General features: G+C 34.0%; 1 protein-coding gene across 2 annotated transcripts; it reads left to right on the top strand.

The window, feature by feature from the left end:
- Positions 1-1836: 1836 nt before the first annotated feature.
- On the top strand, positions 1837-20811 carry EMB2773 (PHD finger family protein). Of its 2 annotated transcripts, none has more exons than XM_028067649.2 (28): positions 1837-2304; positions 4062-4171; positions 4581-4717; positions 4806-4896; positions 5035-5294; positions 10857-10964; positions 11181-11292; positions 11529-11622; positions 11749-11935; positions 12061-12492; positions 12597-13111; positions 13189-13399; positions 13478-13528; positions 13651-13809; positions 13943-14110; positions 14325-14624; positions 14700-14852; positions 15680-15849; positions 16270-16378; positions 17631-17792; positions 17871-17975; positions 18045-18278; positions 18764-18897; positions 18981-19271; positions 19347-19758; positions 19941-20033; positions 20157-20282; positions 20372-20811. In XM_028067649.2, the coding sequence occupies exons 1-28, from the start codon at positions 2054-2056 to the stop codon at positions 20609-20611; spliced, it is 5415 nt and encodes a 1804-aa protein (XP_027923450.2). In that variant the 5' UTR covers positions 1837-2053; the 3' UTR covers positions 20612-20811. The 2 variants fall into 2 exon arrangements, with proteins under 2 accessions (XP_027923450.2, XP_027923449.2); XM_028067648.2 differs by having other exon boundaries at positions 11526-11622.
- Positions 20812-22675: the final 1864 nt, after the last annotated feature.

Raw genomic sequence — 22675 nt, 5'->3', positions numbered from 1 at the left:
TGCCACTCTTAACTTACCCATTGACTATTATTTAAAATAAAATTATTCCTGGTTAATACAAAGTATTGTTTGGATGAAAATTATTATTAACTAAAAGATCGAGTACTTTTTGAAGCTATCATTCTTGACCAAATAAACTAAGTTTATATATAAATATGTGATCAAACGAATTACACAATTTTACTAATTAGAGAGTATTAAAGTTTCACGACACATACAAATATATGAATTCTCTTCTAATTTGTTATATAAAATAACAATTTATTTATAAAACTTTTAAGGATACATAGATTTTAACACCATAGAAAATTAGATAGAAGTTGAGATCATTATATATTTAATTAAATAATTTCAGCTATAAAACTTGTAATTTCAAAGACAATTTAACAATTAATTATTTTATTAAATAGTTTTTTGTTTGGGTGTAGGGACCAAGCACATACTTCCAACACTCAAATTACCCTCGAGTCATTTTGTTTGACGTCCTCCTTAACGAGCTTATACAATTCTTTCTCTTGCTTAGTGTCTTCTCTCCTCCCGTTCGGCTGGTCGGGATACCTATCTAAAACGCTACAATGTACGATGCTTAAGTCACTTTAAGACCGACAGATAGGTAGCAGTAAATGCTGTAATAAAATGCGAGTTGAAGGTGTTTCTAACTTACCTTGGGCATCTATTTATAGTTTTTGGTATGGTCCTGTGATTAGGGTTTCTTAATCATGGCCCAATTGCCTTTTAAACATGATTACTGACTTGTATTATCTTAATTCACTTTTTACCTGCTCATCCAGGTTTTGGTGTGGCTGCCCGATCGATGGGCCATACGTCCTGTCGGTTGTCTTCATAACTGAGGGTGTCTCCACATAGGTGGAGACAAAGTTCAACTGGAAAAGAACACCAGAGGCGTTTGGTCGCGAGTCCCCTTAAAGTACTCCAAAGATATTGCCACATCAATAACCTGGGAGAAGGTCCGCTTGACCAATGATCCTTAAAGCACTCCAAAAATGAGTCCCCTTACGTTATATTGTTTTATTAACATGTTAGTCTACAAACAAAATTGATAAAATAAAAAAGAGTAAAATTGGTAAAATTAATTTTAAAAAATATCACTTAAAAGGTAAAGTAAAGAATAAAACGTGGACTAAGTTTAGTTCTTTCTGTTTACTTATGACAGTAACAGCTATAAGAGCTTAACAAATCAATCAATAAAAAGTTATGAAAATTGAAATTTTGAAAACTAAATCCTGACAGGTTCATGCGATAAAGATAATTTAATGGTAAAATGGCAATTAAATTTTTATTTATAAACTTATGATGTCACGTCACGTCATTTATATTTTTATTAATTTATGAAAATCAACACATAATTTATACTTATTTACAAATATCGATTTATTCGAGGATAACATTTCAGTAACTATTTGGATAAAAATATTTAATATTACTTATATCTGTAAATTTTTGTTTATAGTTAATGAAGTGTTAAAATTGAGGACATTGAAATCCAATTTAAACAAAAAGAACTTTTTTTTTTTCACGTTAAAATTGATTATATTGAAATTCAAATTAACTGCTATTTAACGTTAAAATACAAAATTTAAACGCACACAATTATTATTCAAGTTTAGTCTTAACCATAATTAATCCTATAATAATTCATGAGGTAATATCTTTATTCTAAATAATTTTCTGTTCAGGAATTTTGCTTTGGCTCCTTCTCTCAGGTGGATAATAGCTTCCGTGACAATCTTGGCACAGAGGGTAAGGGTATTCGGGTAATTTTTCGGTGAACTCGGTTTCTTCTTTCTTACCTCATAAAAACCAAATCCACTTTGGAGTACCTCTCTTGATAATAATTTCCAACACACTTTTCGCAAATCCACTCTTTTCCCCGCCATTCACTTCGCAATTTCTCTTCCAAATCTGTCCCTCTAGGGCTCTCACTCCGTTCCTCTTTCTCTCCCAATCCCTTCCACGTAAACCCTAATTCCCCTCAATTTCAGTCCAGATTTCACCGTTCTCCACGCTTTCATGCCCTTCACGTGACCAATACATGAGCTTCCCAGTCACTTCCGACGCCGGTGCCGCCGCGGCCTTCTCCGGCTCCCGAGGCATCGGCCTTTCCAACACCGTCCACTCCGAGCTCGCCGCCTGCCTCCCGCTGCCGTCGCTCCCGGTTTTCTGCGGCGCCTCCGACCAGGACCTCCGCCTCGTTGACTCGCCGGCGCGTCTCAATCGCGTAGACGTGCTCGCGCAGTCCGGCAAGATCGCCGAGCTGCTTCGCCACACCGATGTGTCGTACTTGTAAGCTTCCTCTACCTTCCGTTCGCGTTCTACATTTTTTGCACGTCGAGGTTTTAGTCGTCAGTATGTTGAATAGTTGAATCAGTGAATCTCATAAGCATGTGTTGAATTAGGCTCGAAGTTTCGACTGAATAGTTGTTACTTTTTTCGTGCAACTGAAGCTCGCAGTTCCGAGCTGAAGTTACTTGAATTCGAATTTTCATGTGATTTAGTGTAGCATATGTGATGAGAATTTACTTTTGGTTATCGTACGAAATTTGCGTCTTAGGTACTTGTTTACGATGTGTTTAGTACGTAATAGAGAAATATGTGAGAATAAGAGGAAATGAAGAAAGAAAAGATACAAATAGCGCAAATGGAAATAGGCGAGACATGAAGTTGGAATATAAGTGTTTGGCTCTGAAGAAAAACGAGTGAAATAAAAACATTAATATACATACACACATACACTACACACACACACACACACACACACATATATATATATATATATATATATTTCAAATTATTTTTTAAGTTAAATAACTGGTGATGAACCAGTCATAATTGATTATGAAAAATTGAAAATTAATTGTGATAGGATGATAATCTATTATGAACAATTCGTTACCGATTGTTTTTGGAAAACTAATGATTTCTCATATAAAAGTTATTGATAATCCATTATAAACCACTGAGGTGACTGGAAATGTTACAGTAGAATCTTCACACTGAGTCGTGGAGAAAAAGAATTTGTTAGACTTACTAAACTCTTCCCCGCTTCCTTTCCTTTTTCTAACACATACTGAGACTGTGTTGACGGTTAGAAGCAAAGTTGCTGCCAGGATCCTAGCCAAGGGTTAATGAGAAATGGAGGTGAAAAAGGTCTTTATTGATTGAAGAAGCTTTGTACCTAGGACTAATAAAGATCCAGCAGAATGGGTATAGGCTTTCGAAAAAGATGAAGATGCAAAGGGTAAAGAGAAAAGAAATGTCTTATTTTTGTGATTATAAGATACTTTTGATTGGTAATTATTCCCGATAAGGCTATAAAATCTGTAACAAAACGCATACATCCAAACCGATACCATCATCTCTTTATTTCTTCTCTATATTTTCCCTCCATTTTTCCCGCATACCAAACCTACCTCTAGTTATAGTTCTCTCTCTAAAGAAAATTAAATTAATTTATTTAGATTTAGTTTTTGTTGCCTTTTCACGGGAAGTTTGCATGCTTAGGTTTCAGGCAGATTACTATTGGACTTATAAATAAACGTTGGATGTTATTGTAATAAGTGCATATGCAAGGTCTTGAATTGCAGTTACAGTTTGATTACATTTTGTCATATTGGGGATAATGCAGACAAGTATGGCCACAATTGGGGTTGCTTTGTGCACACTAAAAGTCCTTGATATTCTGACTGAAATTTGGGTCACTGGCTTCTTTTCAAAACCCTGTGCATAAGGTTTACTTTAGTTTGAGAGCTTTACTTAAATTTTTCATATCTTATGAAATTAATGGGAGAAGTTTTTACCACAGTTTACTAGTACATTTTTCTCCAACGAGTTTGGAGTTTTATTCACCATTTTGGTTGAATGTAATGGAAACGGCATTCATTCAAGCTGTTTCCACGTGTCCAATTTCTCTTGTTTTGTTAAAATTTGATGTTTCAGTAAAGGGATAATATTGTTGCCATTATTGTCAATGTTGATTGTGTCGTAACTATTGTATTTATTATTGAATTTAATACAATTCTGTTTAATTTTTTCTTCTGTAGGAATTTAAGAGATGAAGCCAAAGGTGTTCCTTATATATATGTTGAGCCTTTAGAACTCCATGATGAAGTTCTCAGGTGCAATCCTGAAGCATTTGAATACAGCACTGCAGGTAAAAGAGTGCTTGGTTTCTACCCCGAATATCACTAATGTGGATTTTGTTTCAAATCTAATGGAGTTGCTGTTGCTCATTGTTCTATAATAGTCTGACATAAATTGAGGATGTGATTTCTTTGCACTTGGGAAAGTTTAGTCATACTGAGAATTATAATGAAGAGAAACTGCCATAATAGAATGAAGTTAGATTTCATGTTGACAAATTACTGTCCTTTGTACCTTTTAAGATGCCTAATGTGATTTGTTTGTTTGATTAAACTAGAACTTTGTTTTGTGATGTCAAACTTATAAAGTTGTTGACCTTTTCCACCAAAAAGTTATGTTTTACTTTGCTCTTTTGGCTTTCCATTAAATAATTTAATGGTGCTCTGCTTATTGTTTATTGTATTGGTCAAGTTTCTCAGGTCCTGTTAAGGAGCAGATCTCTGGCAGTGCAGTACCTGAAAAGAGGCAATCTGAATCAAGTTTTTCTGTCCCAAGTCAGACTCAGAAAGACTATAATGCAACACATAGTCGCCAGCTTGATAATTTTTCGACAAATGTATTAATATATTATATTATAGTATATATGTTATAGTTTTAGTTGATATTTGATTTTCATTTTTTAATTTTTCAAAATTACTTGGCAGGATATTTCCACGTTGTCTTCTAAAAAATCAAAAGTAAAAAAGAAAGGTGGCGATGGAATATCTATAGCACCTGATTCTGCTGAGCTTCAAGGTTGATGCATACTTGTTTCCTGAAATCTTGCTTTTTAATGTTGTCTGTTCGCTATCTCTATGTTTGTAATCACATTTCTGCTGGCAAATGTGCTGCTTTTACATGTGTAATCAACTGGTATTTGTAACTTTTTTCTAGGTGCCCACATTCAAAAGTTTTGTGAGCTTTTGGAGGACTTATGCAGCAAATCCGAACTAAATAGTGATGACAGAGATGAAGCAGAATGGTTGTCACTGCCTCTTTCTGATCTTAGATTACTTGTCAATGAAATAACATCTATTCGTGAAAAGAAACTTCTGCATTTGGTTCCCATAGAAGTCCTTGTTAGACTATTAAAAGTTCTAGATCACCAGATACATAGAGCCGAGGGCTTGTCAATCGAGGAATGTGATAATAGTGTAAGTTCATGTTGCACTTCTTCTGTATTACTTTGTATTGAATTTCTTTGGCTTGTTTGGATTTAGTTGACATTGGATATGACCTCAAATTTCGAAAAAATTATAAAATCTAACTTCTACATACTATTGAGCTGTAAGAAAAAGCTTAATATCAAAATAGCTATATGTCAGTTTTTTGCAGTTCCGACAATATCATCATAGAATCGAGTTTTGTAGCTGAAGCTCTATTTGAGAGTTCTCTTCACTTTCAATTTTATGATATTGGTCTATAGGAACTCTTGAGGTTCTATATCCAACTTACCTGTTTCTTTGAGGACATCAAATACATAAATTCTTTGTGAGATGAAACTCTCCTTTATAAGCAACCTCTATTCGAAGGAAATACTCGAGTTTTCCTAGGTCTTTCATCTCAATTGGGTTGCCGATTTTTTCTTCAAAACCAATTTCTCTGTTTTATCATTATGCAATAATCATATCATCTGAATAGACTAGCACTATAGTGTTTTACCTCTAATAAAGTGCTTTATGAGTAATGTATGATGGCCTTGGCTTTGTTTATTATCTTAAGGAAACTTTTACTTTTGTAAATCTTCTAAACCACGCCTATGGAGATTGTTTAAGACCATTTCAGACCCTCTTTAGGAGAAATACCTTATCCCTTCTACTAAGAGTTTCAAATCCTAAAGGTATCTCAATGTACACTTCTTCTAAAGCTCCCTGAAGAAAAAAATTCTTTACACTCTACTGACTTCAGTTCCAACCAGAATGAGCTGCCAGAGCAAGAACAATTCAAATTACATTTATCTTTGCTATTGGAGGAAATTTCTCCCCATAGTTAATTTCATAAGTTTGAGTGTATCCTTTTGCAATCAACCTGACTTTATATTTGTCTATATTCCCATTTGCTTTATATTTCATTATAAATATCCATGTATACCCTACAACCCTTTTTTGTGTCTTTATTTATTGACAATCTCCCATGTTGAGTTTCTTTCTAATGCAGTCATCACCTCTCTTATAACTGCCTTCAATGTTCACTTTTTATGGTTTCTTAGATTGTGGTAGCAGTTTTTTGTGGCATCAATAGGAATAATAAAACTTTGATGCTTATAAGAGAGATTGTTAATGCAAACATATTTATTGAGAAATAAGATATTTAACACATGATCTTTTCCTATTTCGATGCATGGGTTAATTCCAAATATCATTTACGTTGTCATTGTTATCTTTAGGGATCCTCACCCCTAAGTTAGGCAACTCTTCTTGCTCCAGAGCCAAAGTGGGTTGTTTCCTTCTTTGATATATTTTTTCAAAAAATGTCTTCTACCTCATTGTAGAAAGAAAAACCATTGCTTCAAGTGTTTTTGTCTCTTGAAGTAGAAGGTCGACAAAAAGGGGTTCTATTTCAAGCAATGTAACATCTATGGTGATAAAGACACGATGATTTGATGATGATAACAATTTATATTCCTGTTTAGTAGGGATAACTAATCATGACATAATTAAGAGTTCCAAGATCTAGTTCACTGCAATTTGGATTATGAGAGTGAACAAGAACAATAAAGACTTGGCAAGGTAGACTTGATACCAAGGGAGAAAAGATAATAAAAGACAGTAAGGACTTGATAGGACTCATGTCATTTAAGACACGGGTGAGTAACCTGTTGATGAGGTATGTGGTGGGTAGCACTACTTTTCCCCAATAGATTTTTGGAACAAACATCTGGAAAACGGGTGCTCCAGCTACATTTTTTGTGAAACTCCACTTTTGTTGTGGAGTGCAACATATGTTAATAATAATAATACCATTGATGCTTTTTTCAAATTGATTTTTGACAAGACGAAAAGAAATAATAAAGGTTTGAAATACCCCATATTTACTTTGCATGATGTGACATGGGTATAGTTGTCAATAAAAGTAACAAACTCCTTAGTAAACTAATTAGGGACAAAGATTTGATAAGGCTGAATGAGGGATGTTTCTGAAACCATATTTTGGAACTTTCCAGTGATTTTGATGTTGCTTGTTAGCTAATGACCTTCTTTGTCCTTGTATTCTACTATTTACAACCCAATTTACTCTTTAGTGATTAAAATTGTCTTTCTCGCCTAGTAGATAAGGGGTACACTCAAGTTTATGGCCTCAACTACTATGAAACTTTTTCTCCTATGGCTAATATCATTACTATTTGTCTTTTCCTTGCTATTGATGCCATTCTCCATTGGCCTCTTAACCATCTTGACATAAAAAATGCCTTTCTTCATGGTAATTTGGAGGAGTAGATTTACATGGAACAACCTCTTGGATTTGTTGCTTAGGGAGAGTCTAGTTTGGTTTGTAAAGTACATCATTCACTATATGGTTTGAATCAATCACCCCAAGTTTAGTTTGGTAAGTTTAGTCATATTGTGTCAATTTTTGGACAAAAACAGAGTGAGACAAATCTTTTAGTTTTTTATTCCATTACTTCTCTTGGCAAGTGCATTTATCTTGTGGTCTTTGTTGATGATATTGTTATTATAGGAAATGATATCACTAGAATTACTTGGTTAAAAAAGCATTTATTCAACCACTTTCAGATCAAAGATCTGGGCTATCTAAAATATTTTCTTGGTATTCAAGTTTAGTTAAAAGGTGTCATCATTTGACAAAGAAAATATGCTATTGATATTTTGGAGGAAATATGCTTGTCAAATTGCAAACCCCTTGATAGTCTTATGAACTCAAATAAGAAGTTAATGAGAGACAGAGGTGAACAATTCTCAAATCATGAGAGGTAGAAGGTTGATTGGAAACTTATTTAGTTGAGTCAATTTATGCATAACCCTCATTGATTTCTAGAATGCAGTGCTTTACATTCTTAGATATGTAAAAGGGAACCCATGAAAAGAATTGTTGTATGAGAACTAGGGAAATACTAAAGTCTTAAGATATTGTGATGTAGATTGGGCTTGTTGTCCCATTGAAAGAAGATCTACCATATGATATTGTGTATTCCTTGGAGGGAATCTTATATCTTGAAAAAGTAGGAAATAGAGTGTTGTTGCCTGATCTGGTGTTGAAGTGGAATATAGATCTATGACCATGGCTACATGTAAACTTGTGTGGATTAAACAACACTTTAGAGTTAAAATTTTGAGAAAATTATCATATTAAGTTATACTATGACAATCAAGTAGCTCTTTTTCATATTGCCTCCAATTTCGTGTTTCATGAAAGAACTAAACATATAGAAATTAATTGTCATTTGTTAGAAATAAATTATTGACCAAGGATCTCATTACAGAGTTTGTCAGTTGTAATGAACAACTTGTAGACATTCTAAATAAATCTCAATGAGGACCTAGGATTCAATTTCTATGGTCGAAGCTTGGTGCATATGATCTATATGCTCCAGTTTGAAGGGGAGTGTTGATATATAATGTTACTTTGTTGTTATTTCCATGGAAGTTGAATCATGAATCGTATCGTATACCAGAGAGCTTAAATTTTGAATCATGAATCATATTGTATCATGAATTGTAAGATTCATAAACATTAAAAAAATTCAGTTTTTACTTAAATATATAAGATATATAAATATGCAAAGATACAACTAATAATAAAACAATCTCATAGTCAAATATAGTGGTTGTATCTATGTGTATATACGACATAGTTTCACAATTTCAGCAACACAACCTTCAAAAAACAATGTGGTTGCTGCATAAGATTTCTTTAACTATGGCTATATGCTATTGAACAAATTATGCATTATATCCATCCAAAAAATAACTGTTGTTGCTCCTTGTATCCTAAACAACCTCAAAAACATTCTATTATGGAATGCAAAATGTGTTTTCGAGCACATGTTTTCAAGCACAATAATGTTAATAAGTAACGTTAATAAGTTTCAATGTGCGAAAAAATAAAGGGGGGAAAATTAGGGTTTCAATTTGGGGGTAAATCTGTAGGGGGGAAATTAGGGTTCAAATTGGAGGTAAATCTTTAAGCGGAAAATTAGGATTTCAAATTGGGATAAATTCGTATCGTGAATCGAATCATGATTCGCACGATTCACACTAGTATCATATGATATGAGTACGATACGGGAGTAAAACTATACAACTCACGATTCATATTGCTAGGGACCTGAATCATTTCGTATCGTGAATAGTAAGATACTTATTACATACATACTACACTAGTTATTTCTTTTTGTATGTACCCAACTTTAGGGTTAGGCTGTAAGTTATGTACCTTGCCACTTTTTATAACCATATGTGTGTGTATATATATATATATATATATATATATATATATATATATATATATATATATATGTATGTATGTATGTATGTACACACATCAATAAAAGGTAAAACAATGTTTAGTTGAAGACACTGAATTTTGCCCATCTTATTTATTGAAGTGTAATGTCGTGGAATACACATTAAGAAGGGAAAACATTATTGAATAATTTAAATTTTTCGTATGATGAAAAACACAAAGTTGAGTATTGCAATAGACGATTCTAAAGTTATATTCCCTCTCGTATATGATCTTATGAAGACCCACTTATTGTCAGGAAAGAGCATGTGTCGGAGAATTTCATGCTCCAAAGATCATTAGGTACCCAAAGGAATGATTTTCACCCTAGATTGACAAAGTAGTGGCCAACAACAATTGTGGTTGTTTACACGGCAGCAGAAACAAAGCGTCTAAGATCAAGAACTCTTATAGAAACTATTGGATAGAGCGCTTAAATTGTTGGATCGAACGCTTATTATTAGACCAAAAGTTATAACTTATATTCAAGATACAACTTTTGTTACTTAAGAGTGTAGTACCCCAAATGTTATGACTCAATTGTGACTTGACCTACTTGACTTCTGCCACATGACAATTGATGTTCCCTCCAACAATCACCCCTCTAGGAATCAAACTCTTTGATTGTGACTTCAACAACTTGACTTTTGTTATGAAACAATTGATAAAACTTGTAACCATCTCCCCTTAGCATTTGCTATATTGGGAATCAAACATGAGATGAGTCCTTGAATTTGATTCCATCTTAATAAGATCTAACTCAATCTCATAACATTAACTTGAAAGGTGAGGTTTGCACACACTTATGTGCTATAATTTGGCCATATCTCTAGTTGATGTGAAATCTTTAACGCTTAGGTTACTAGGCACGGTCAATCTTAGTATTGCTAGAATGGATTGTGATTTACATGTGTCTAGGTTGCCTTGTCATTTACTATTCCCATTCATGAACAAACTATTCATAATATATAAGCCTAGAATCTTTACATTCTAAGCTATTTTTATTCTATTTTCTTTGGTCAGGATAATCAAATACAACAGTTAGAGAAACCATTAGAAATGACCTTGCTATATATACTGAATGGATTTATTTAAAATTTATCTTTTGATAGATCTGAACAGTATTGTTTGGTTCATGTAGTTGAACACACTATTTTGTTAATGCATATGGTTGCAGGCTGTTTTTTAATCATAATTTATGTATTGAATTTATATTAATGACTTTTTCTTTTTGCTTTTGATATTTCTTTCAGTCAGATTCAGAATTAGTTTCATCTGTTTTTATTGCGTTGGAGTCCATTCATGCTGCATTAGCAGTGATGGCTCATACTGATATGCCAAAGCAACTTTATAAAGAAGAGGTATTTTCTTTGTTTATGCTATTTTCAAGCAAATTTTACTACTATGAATAACAGGAATTTATTAGAACTGGAGAAACAGGTATTTACAAAGAAAAAGCTCCTTCAGCTGGAGAAAGTATTTTGTCTATGTGTGAAATCAATGATTTTATTTATTTAGCTTTCATTTTTGTTTTAAACTATAGTCTATAATGTCTGAAAGTAATTTATGCATGCCAGATAATTGAGAGAATTCTGGAGTTTTCTAGGCGTCAGATAATGGATGTTATGTGTGCATGTGACCCATCATATCGGGCCTTACATAGACCTGGTGAAAACACTGGATTTGAAGGTTAGTCCTACCAGTTTTAGTATGCTACTGGAAGTGCAATACTTTTCTTTTAAATGGTATCTGACTTTAGTTGTTTTACTTAATGTCATATTTCAATTTCTCCGAGGTCCAACGTGGGATGGCACAGTTCACATAAAGTGTATTACAGGGCCTGTTGGGGGACCTTGAAATGGAGGGAGATAATTCCTCGGTGGTTTTCAAACTCCTAATCTCTATATATTTTTTTTTTCCAGTAGATGATTATGAAGAAAATGATGTTGAATTTGGTTCAGCGAGCAAGAAACGACGCACTAACAAGACTTTGAAGTTGAAGAAATCGGCATCAAGCAGGTCTGGTTATTTTTGGTCTCATCATATATCCTTTATGTTGGTTTTCTTGTGCATCTACAGTTATAGTTAGTTTAGTTGGTATTATTCTTGTTCACATTATTTTCTTATTGGTCCTTGCTTTATTAGGGTCTCTACTGCTGTGAATACTATCCTTCAGAAGTTATGCACTGTTCTTGGGCTTCTCAAAGATTTATTGTTAATAGAGAGGTTATCAGATAGTTGCATTCTACAACTTGTAAAAACAAGTATTACAACATTTTTGGTTGATAATATCCAGCTTTTGCAACTGAAGGCAATCAGTTTACTCAGTGCGGTACTGATACTTCTCTTTTACAGCTCTGATTGTTATCTTTCATGCACATATGGTGGTTCTAATGTTCTTTCATAATTTTGAGCATATGCTCTTATATAATTTGTTATTCCAATATGGTGGTGCAGATATTCTATTTATATATACAACATCGCATTTATGTGATAGATGAAATGGTTCAGCTTCTATGGAAATTACCTTATTCAAAACGAGCTTTAAGGTCTTATCATGTACGTGAGGAAGAGCCAAGGCAGATCCAAATGGTTACTGCTTTGCTGATTCATTTGATTCATTGTAGTGCTAACCTGCCTGATGCTTTAAGAAAAGCATCAAATGGTAATTCTGTATTAGAAGCCTCTGTTGATGCTAGTACTCCAATTAAATCCCACGAGGCAGTTACAGAAGCCTGCTGTCTGTTTTGGAGTCGTGTACTTCAACGCTTTGCAAGTGTAAAGACTCAGGATGCTTCTGAGCTGAAATCCATAATAGAGAATCTTGTTACCGATTTACTGACGACTCTAAATTTACCTGAATATCCTGCTTCAGCTCCTATTCTTGAGGTAGATCATGTGTGGGTGTGTTCTTGCTGGGATCTGCATATTATTTGTATACGTATTATTTTGGTAAATTGCATTAACTTAGTTTACCTTGAGAGTTGTTTCAGGTTCTCTGTGTCCTACTACTTCAGAATGCTGGGCCAAAATCTAAGGATGTCTCTGCACGTACCATGGCAATTGATATTCTTGGTATAATTGCTGCAAGGTTGAAGCGTGATGCTTTGGTTTGTAGCCAGGAGAAGTTATGGATACTTCAGGATTTCCTTAGTCCTGATGCTCATGCTGAGCATCAAGCAAAAGATATATGTTGCGTCTGTTTAGGGGGAAGGGTTGAAAACCTGTTTACATGTCATGGTTGCCAGAGGCTTTTTCATGCTGATTGCCTGGGCATTAAAGAACATGAAATTTCAAGCCGAAACTGGTCCTGCCAGACATGCATCTGTCATAAGCAACTACTGGTATTGCAATCATGTTGCAATTCGCAGAACAAGAATAATCTGAAAAAGAATTCAAAAGCGTCAAAGGATTCTGAAGTTTCTATGCACGACATTGTTCAACAGTTACTTTTGAATTACCTTCAAGATGTCACCTCTCCTGATGATCTGCATCTTTTCATTTGCTGGTTAGTATTTGTGACAGATCTTCTAATTGACATTTTTGTTATATATATGCAAAGGTAATGCTTGTGTAAATGTGCAGGTTTTATCTTTGCCTGTGGTACAAAGATGATTCCAATTGTGAGCAGAAGTCTATTTATTACATTGCAAGAATGAAATCAAAAATCATAGTACGGGATTCTGGTGCTGTATCTTCTATGCTGACAAGGGATTCAATCAAGAAGATTACTTTAGCTTTGGGCCAAAACAGTTCATTTTGCCGAGGGTTTGATAAAATTCTTCACACGCTTCTGGTCTGTTGATATTCATCCTTTCTTTCCCCAATTTGTTTAAAAATTGTTCTTTGCTAATCTTTCTTATGATGTGTGCAGGCAAGCTTGAGGGAGAACTCTCCAGTTATTAGGGCTAAGGCTTTAAAAGCAGTAAGTTTAGAATATTATTTTTAAGTTTTCTGCTTTCCAGTGAAAACGGGATGCTTAATAGTTTCTTGATACCAAAGTAATCTTTTCTGATTTTCATTTAATACAATTAATATAATGAGCAGGTAAGTATCATTGTAGAGGCTGATCCAGAGGTATTGGGAGATAAGCGTGTGCAGTCAGCTGTTGAAGGAAGGTTCTGTGATTCTGCAATATCTGTTAGAGAAGCAGCATTGGAACTTGTTGGTAGGCATATTGCTTCACATCCTGATGTGGGTTTTAAGGTATGTGGGTCACCGGATCTTTCCTTTATGGTCAATGAGAAAACTGGTCCTTTCTTTTGTAAACATAACTGGTATGGAGAAGAGACATTCCATGATGAATTGTTAAAACATTTTTATCAATTGTGTTTCGTAGTATTTTGAGAAGATTGCTGAGAGAATAAAGGATACTGGTGTAAGTGTTCGAAAACGAGCTATAAAAATCATTCGAGATATGTGCACTTCAGATGCTAACTTCTCTGGATTTACAAGAGCTTGCACAGAGATAATTACACGTGTTAGTGATGATGAAGCTAGCATCCAGGTATTTTAAATTCTTTCTTCCCAACATATGGCCGTGTTTTATAGCATTGGTGATGATATGTAATATTTATGCGTTTCATTTGTACTCTTTAATTTAATACTAGTCATTGGTTATGAGCGTGTACTTATTTGATGTTAAGCCTGGGAACTGTGTGTTAATTCTTTTGTCAATGCTCTCACTCGCATTATATTAAGATGTTCTCCTTGTTGTGCAGGACCTTGTTTGCAAAACTTTCAGTGAATTCTGGTTTGAGGAGCCTCATGGTTCCCAAACTCAGAGCTTTGGGGATGGTAGTACTGTTCCACTTGAGATAGTTAAGAAAACAGAGCAAATTGTTCAAATGTTAAGAGGAATGCCCAATAATCAACTTCTTGTAACTGTAATAAAGCGCAATTTGGCACTTGATTTTTTGCCTCAGTCTGCAAAAGCCACAGGGATCAATCCGGTGTCTCTTGCTACAGTACGTAAGCGGTGTGAGTTAATGTGCAAATGCTTGCTGGAGAAGATGTTGCAGGTATGTTAGTATTTTGGTTGTGCCACTACGTTTGGCTACTTTGATGTTAACATGACTGTTTTTGTTCATTATCAGGTTGAGGAAATGAACAGTGATGAAGTTGAAGTGCGTGCACTTCCATATGTGTTGCTCCTGCATGCATTTTGTCTTGTGGACCCTACTCTCTGTGCACCAGCTTCAAACCCTTCCCAATTTGTTGTTACATTGCAGCCATATCTGAAGACTCAGGTATATATTGACCTGCTCTGGTGTTATTGTGAATTGAGCAATGTTCCTCTTTTATTGGTTTAATTAGTATCATTCATGTACTGGAGGTCATTTTCAGCCATGCTATGTCATATCCATATTGGGGTGGTTGTTTTGAACTTTGGGTGAGCTATGGGGCTAAAATGTATATTTGATAAAATTGTACCAGTAGATTAGAAGGTAGAAGATAATAGATGCTTGTATTGTGCAGCAGCACCAACTATGAAATCCAACAATTCACCCAAGTAAACCATGGCAGCTGGGTATCATAGTATCTAGATGTGGACAAGGAGGCATACAATAGTATGTGAGCTGCAACTATGGTGAAAGAGCTTAAAATAGTTAGGTTAGTTGATAATTGAGCATGCCATGACGATTTAGGGATCTCATGTAGAACTTTATGACCTTAGCCTGTGGGTGGACCTTAATGTGCATCTAAAATGTCTTTTATAGTGTGACCAATGCCACAGTTAGTCCCATATATGTGACTTGTTATCAAGAAAAAGAATTGGAATATGTTGGATGGAGATTCTACATCTACTAGAGAAATGACCAAATCATAATATATAAGTGGGTGCCAACCTTACCTTACAAAGTTGTTTTGTGAGGTTGATTTACATCTAAAGACTATCCTTTTTTAAGCAAAATTCTCTTCCACACCTTGTTTTGGATTTGGTCTTGATCTTTTTATTACTCATGTAGCTTTTGGTCTATGATGTTTGATTATATTTCTCTAGTAGTTTTCATTTTTTAGCCTACAAGAAAGTATAATCTGAAAATGACAAAAAGGCACCATATATTTTTTTCAGGTTGACAATCGTATGGTTGCGCAGCTGCTTGAGAGTATACTATTCATAATTGATGCTGTGCTGCCCATGCTTGGGAAGTTACCTCCAATTATTGTTGGGGAACTTGAGCAAGATTTAAAACAAATGATTGTCCGGCATTCTTTCTTGACTGTTGTCCATGCCTGTATCAAGTACTTACAGTTTCTTACCATTATTTTCCTCAGTTAGCTCTGTTATTTTACTTATTTTCTGCCTTATCCTGCAATTGACTAGCTGATAGATTCACGCGATGTGGAGTTTTCTGATTTTTCTTGATGGATAATAGTTTATAGTTGCTGAATAAGTCTGTGAAGCTTGATGTTAGAATATCTAAATGTTTTTTCTTATGTAATACATAAATACCAATGCGAAAACATGTGACTTTCAGCATTTTTTGACTTTATTTTGTGAAAATTTTCTGAAATCTTTGAACTGCACGTAATGTTTTAATTTGCAATTATAGTATGTGTTACTTTTTGGAATCGTAGAAAATTTGTTTTTCTTTCCTTTAACAGAAGGAATTTGCTTGCCTTTTCATCTATATATTGATCTTATTACTTTTTCTTTATCAGATGCCTCTGCTCTGCGAGTAAAATGTCTGGAAAGGGGGCTGTTGTGGTTGAACAACTTGTTCAGTTCTTCTTCAAATGTTTGGATACTCAGGCTGTTGATAACAAGCAGGTTTATTGAAAGATTCATATTAAAATTTATTTTTTGATATAGTGTATCTAATATTGGAGCTAACCTCCAATTCTTAGCAATGTTTTTCAACTTTCAGAAAATATGAAATTGTATTTCAAAATCATTCTGTAGCATTGTTTTCATTTTTTCCTTATTTACGTGTTTCACGGCTAGGTAGGGCAAATGTTTTCCTGACAAGACTTAAGAGGGCGGGTAGGTGTCTGTGCATGGTAAGAGCCTACCCAGTCTTAACATGCATGGGTCACTAGTCAATGTCTGGTCTTAGAAACCTTAGACTCCACATGTCCACTTTTGGGCTTGAAAGCGATGTTAAATTGTTCCACATAGGCTTAGAGTATGGTCAAAATACTCATTAGTACAGGAATATGATACATGCATGGGATACTGTGCGATGCATATCCTACTAGGTGATACACTTTTAATATAAGCGCATGCTATAAGATATATATATATATATATATATATATATATATATATATATATATATATATATATATATATATATATATATAGTTATATATATAGTTAAAAATGTATAGAAGTTCTTAAAACATGATAAATATAAATTGCAATTGTGTGCATCTAAATTGAAATTACATTTCTTAAACATTTCCAAAATAAAAATATAAAAAGTCATTGTCATTATATAAGTATTTGTGCTTCATAAGTTTGGATACTTCATAAAAAATATAACGGTAAAGTATCCTAGGATATTGTGATCAGATATGTATTAGACACGTAGACATGAAACAAATGGAAGTATTGGTGCTTCATAACTCCTAAGGACCTATCCTCTCACCTTCAGCTAACTTCTGGGCTTGAGTTTGTTCTACTTCATTTCTAACATTTCCTTTTTGGTGAAGGGGCATTTTTTTGGGGTGAGTGAGGTTGGTACTTTTTCTTATGGTACATAAAATGAATTTGATTTCAGCATTTAATTATGTCTTTTAAAAAGTTGTAGGATCATGCTAAAAGATGCATGATGTAGTTTATATATAATGAACTCTTCCTGTTATGTGGACCATTCATCTGACAAGTGGCAACTTAATTAGTGTCAAGGGAGGCTGTTATTTCTTGTAGATTATAGCTCGTTTAGAGAATTGTGGTTATGAACATGAAACTTGCAATGTATTTTTTTGTTATGGAGTTTTTATACTTATATTTATTTTGATGAATGCTTTATTTTAAAATTGGATTTAAAATAAAATTTATTGTTCCATGCTATTTACAGAAAGTTGGACGATCTCTCTTTTGTCTTGGGTTACTTATCCGTTATGGTAATCGATTGTTAGCAAACTCCAGTAATAAACTTGTTGATTTTGGAAGCAGTGTCAGACTGTTTATTAAGCATCTGTCTGCGGAGGATTTTGTTGTCAAAGTTAGATCTTTGCAGGTATGATTTATTTTTTAACTTTGCTCTTATCCCAGTTTAATCTGGAAGTGTATTAATGTTTTATTGTAACTCTTGTAGGCACTAGGGTTTGTTTTAATTGCTAGGCCGGAATATATGTTGGAAAGTTATGTTGGAAAAATACTGGAGGAAACATTATCCTCTGCTGCTGATACTCGTCTTAAGGTAATATATTTTCCCTGATATATGTGTACTTATACTTCGGTATATACTAAACTTTTTGCTGTAAATCAGATTCAAGGATTACAAAACATGTACGAGTATCTTCTAGATGCTGAAAGCCAAATGGGAACTGATAAAGGTGATGATAACGTTGCTGGTTACACAGTAGGAGCTGGACAGATTGTCCCTGTTGCTGCTGGTGCCGGTGATACAAACATATGTGGGGGTATAGTTCAGTTATATTGGGATAATATTTTGGGCAGATGTTTGGATTTCAATGAACAAGTTCGTCAATCAGCCCTGAAGGTCAGATCTAGTTTCTATATTGGTTCAGATTCAATACTCTTAATCCAAATGTAATCGAACAATTAAATCACTTCTTTGGAGACGGTTAATAAACATATGCATGTGTGTGTATTGTATTTACTATTGTTTAAATTCTTCCAAGTCTTTTGGAATGATGGGGTGAGGTAAAGGATATGAGTAATTAGATAGATGCTTTTCAGAGGAGTTTAAAGGTGAATCTTGCAAGTGCTAGTTATCAGTCTCTTGGAATGTGGTCTAAATTATTTTTGAAGCTTATTTTCTTTGGAAGATTAAGAGTCTAGCTTTGCGAACGAAGAGATGTGACATCCAATGGACTTTCTCTGAAAGCAAGAAATTATTGCCGTGGTCCAAGTTTCATTTGAATATGTAGGCAATGTTAAAACAATCAGGGCTGAAGCATTCCTTTTAAAATGGTCTAGTTTTCTTTTACTACATATAAAATAAGAGATTTGTTAATAATGCAGATTGTTGAAATTGTGCTGCGTCAAGGTCTTGTTCATCCAATCACCTGTGTTCCGTATCTAATAGCACTTGAAACAGATCCTCTGGAGTCAAATTCAAAGTTGGCTCATCATCTCCTGATGAACATGAATGAAAAGTATATCTCTTGTGTATTGTTCTGGTGATGTAATGCATGTTACCTTGGGTTGTATTAGCTAAGCTAGTTAAAGAATTTTTCAGGTATCCTGCATTTTTTGAAAGCCGCTTGGGTGATGGACTTCAAATGTCATTTATGTTTATGCAATCTATCAGTGGTGGTTCTGAAAATGTTGACACTAAGATCCAATCTAAGATGCCTATTTCTGGAAAAGGGAAGCCTGAGGCTGGGCCGCTTGCTCAAGCAAAACTTGGGGTTTCTCGAATATACAAGCTCATCCGAGGGAACCGGGTATCAAGGAACAAATTTTTGTCCTCAATTGTGAGGAAATTTGATAATCCAAGATGGAATAAATTAGTAATTGCTTTCTTAACGTAAGTACTGTCTGTTGCTATTTTTTGTTTCTTTATATAGGTTCTTACATGACCTTTTAGTTGGTTTTTCCACAGATACTGCACGGAAGTCCTAGCATTGCTGCCATTCATTTCACCCGATGAGCCCCTTTATTTAATCTATGCTATCAATCGAATAGTTCAAGTAAGGGCCGGACCACTAGAAGCGAATTTTAAAGCCTGGAGTTCAAGCATTTCAAATTACGGTACACCTTATGGAAATGGAATGCATCAACAGGCGCCAGAAGAGTCTACTGTTACAACCCAAGTAATGTCAGTGGATTTGAATGGATCAATACAACAAAATATAGATGCTCATCTCAATTCCAATGACTTGAGATCCCTGGATTTAAATGGATCAAATCACCAGCAGCTAGATTATTCGTATATGGGTAGCCCAGATACAAACCCGCATTCTACGGGTTACACAGATTTTTACTTCTCAAAAGATGATCTAGAGAAAGTTCAGGTATTCTGGAACTGGAACCCACGGTCATTAATTTGGTCGGTAATTATTTGTTCGAGGAAAAATGTTTTAAAGTTTTGCTAATGGAAACCCTTGCCCAAACTAAGAATGTCAAATGTTTTAAGAATGCTGCCTAAACATCAGAATATGTATATGTGCTCATTTTGTTACCTGTGATTGTGCAGGCCGACTGTTTATCAGCAATTGCATTGCAGCTTCTTTTAAAGCTTAAGAGACACCTAAAAATCATGTATAGTCTGGACGATGCCCGTTGTCAGGTAAATTATACAGTGCATCTCTCATCATCAATTACGCAAGAGTTAAATGTTGTTCATCCTTGACTCGGATATTATGGGTACAAAACTAACTTCTCAATCTGAAATGTGCTCCCACTTGTTCAGGCATATTCTCCTACTGAACTACCAAAACCTGGAGAGGTTATCTCCAGACAGAATATAGGCTTTAGTATAGGTGAATCCCAATTCAGTTTGCCTACGACACCGCAAGAATTGGTACAAAGATATCAGGTACGATAGCTTCTGAGAATGTATTTCCCTTTGATAAACTTGTGACATTGAGGGTTTGTTTAGCCATTGTTTGTGATTTGTTGCACCAGGAATTTAAGCATGCTTTGAGAGAAGACACCGTTGATTATTCACACTACACTGCAAATATAAAACGTAAGAGACCTACAAGTACTCCAAGGAAAGTTCAAGCTCGGAAAGCTGTATATGTGTCAAGTGGGAACTACAACGAGGAAGATGACGATGCGGATTATAGCGGTGGAAGTACGATGCGGCATATAACATTTAGCGGCAGCCGCAGGAGTAGCCTTAGAAGCTCTAGGCAATATTGATTTGATGTAATTACATGATAGATAGGCTAACTTGTACATTAAATAGGAAGAAAAAAAGTACAGAATAGGATGAGAGCCTACAGCATAGGGGTTGTTAAGGAAACAGAATTTAGGCTAAGTATGGACATTATAATGATTTTTCTCTGTTTCCTTCTGTAATTTCCATTTTAATATAGTGCCTGCATTCTTTTGTTGATTAACATTTTTCTTATTTCCATTATTATATCGCTTTTCTTAACATCTCTCTTCTCTATTTTTAGCTCCATCTCTAATCAAACAAACTGATAACGACACAAGTGGAAAATCGTTCGTTCGGGGACGTTGCAGCTATTTTTAGAGTTTCCTTTTTGAATGGATACAATTTCTTTCACCACGCTACCTTTGTTCACCATTCACTGTATAAAAAAAATACATTTTCTTCTAAATCTTTTAATTCACAATATAGTTTTATACAAATTTTAAATTAACTAATTTGTAAAATACTATACAAAATAATAAAAAGTTTTCGAAAACAACAAATCTGAAGTGTATTTTTTGGATAGAATAATTCATAATTGAAGCAAAACACATAATCTAGAAGGTGGTTTGAAAAAGTAAGATCTTTTATTTAAGTAATAACAAGGTGAAATTAATACTAATACCTAATTACAAGGTGAAATTAATAAATGTGACAAGAATATACGCCAGTGGAAAATATTTGTTATGCTAAGTGGAGATTTTTCAATCACATTTTGTATAAGTGACTTTTTAGAAGTAAATCTAGGTTAAGGGACTGTCAAACTAATTTTTCACTATTCTAATACCTAATACCGATTTATTGAATCAAAATATTTTAGCAAATGTTTTGTATTTACTCAGAATCAGAATTCTTAATCACATGTATAAGGATCCACCATGCCATACCAAGCTAATTTTAGTTTGCCAATTTCTTTATTTTATTTTTCTGTAAGTGATTATAAGGAAATTTTTTAAACAGTTTTAATGCTTCATTATCAATTTATAATCGAGATCAATGAAATAAAATTTATTTATTTTTATTAAAATTCACATGTTAGACATCACTATCAATTTTGAAATTCTAGTTAAATTAATACTCTAGACTGTAATAATAATTCGTCATCACTGGAAAAAATTTACACATATCAAACTAAATTCCTACTCAAAAACAAAAAATTACATTCTTATAAAGGAACTAAACAAAACAAAAATTAGGAAGTTGATACCTATTATGGAAAAATTCCAAACTAAAAACAAAATGCAGAATAATAAATCAATTAAAATTCACTCTATTATTAATTTCAAAATTAGCAAAATTGCTAGCACAATATTGCCTTCACGATAAATTTGAAGGACCTTATCCTACATATCATCACAACTTTTAATGTATTTATCCATTCTCCTTTGAGAGCTTAAGGAAAAGACCGAAGAGAAGAAAAACTTGATAGACCAAGATGGAGTCATATTCTAACTCACAAGCCTATGAAATCTCTATAACCAAAATAGCACTCAAACTCGGCATAAAGTATTTATTAACACCAAGATAAGAGGATAAGTTGCCAATGTATTCATCACTCGATATTATATTTTAATCCATCCAACATCATACATCTTTCAAATGATATGTGGAAACATAATTTCTTTCTAATAGTAAACTTATTGATATCATTAATCATTTTTTTTTTTAAAGAATTCCTTGATACTTTGATCTAGCATTGAATTGTGAGTATGGTCATATCCAAATCAGAACTTTGTTGAAATCTAACATGGTTTCTCATTCTCCACAACATATATAAGAAATATAAGTAACAACTGCAAGAAGAATTTCTTTCACAAGAAGACTACTTGCAAGTTTATGAAACTGCAAAATATCACTAGGAGGGAGAAAAAAAAAACCTAAAAAAGCTTGTTGAAGCCTGGACCATATTTTAAGAGCAAAATTGCACTAGAAAATATGTAAAGCACTCTCTTCTACTACTTGCATAAAGAACACATGAAGCACATAATAATGCCTTTACACTGAACATTCTTATATGAGAGCATAAGGCTATAAGAAAGATCCAAAAC

This window comes from Vigna unguiculata, chromosome 4 (genome assembly GCF_037176805.1).
Source record: "Vigna unguiculata cultivar grain cowpea cultivar isolate G323 ecotype 2 chromosome 4, ASM3717680v1, whole genome shotgun sequence".
NCBI classification, from domain to species: domain Eukaryota; kingdom Viridiplantae; phylum Streptophyta; class Magnoliopsida; order Fabales; family Fabaceae; genus Vigna; species Vigna unguiculata.
Note: the sequence above shows the minus strand (reverse complement) of the source record. Positions and strands in the feature narration are given on the sequence as shown.

Excerpts from the sequence above, each read along its gene's own strand:
- EMB2773 (XM_028067648.2), top strand. The coding sequence starts at position 2,054 with ATGAGCTTCCCAGTCACTTCCGACGCCGGTGCCGCCGCGGCCTTCTCC. Across the intron at positions 11,293-11,525 it reads TGAAAACACTGGATTTGAAG|TAGATGATTATGAAGAAAAT; the intron begins GTTAGTCCTACC and ends TTTTTTTTCCAG. Across the intron at positions 13,400-13,477 it reads AAATTCTTCACACGCTTCTG|GCAAGCTTGAGGGAGAACTC; the intron begins GTCTGTTGATAT and ends TGATGTGTGCAG.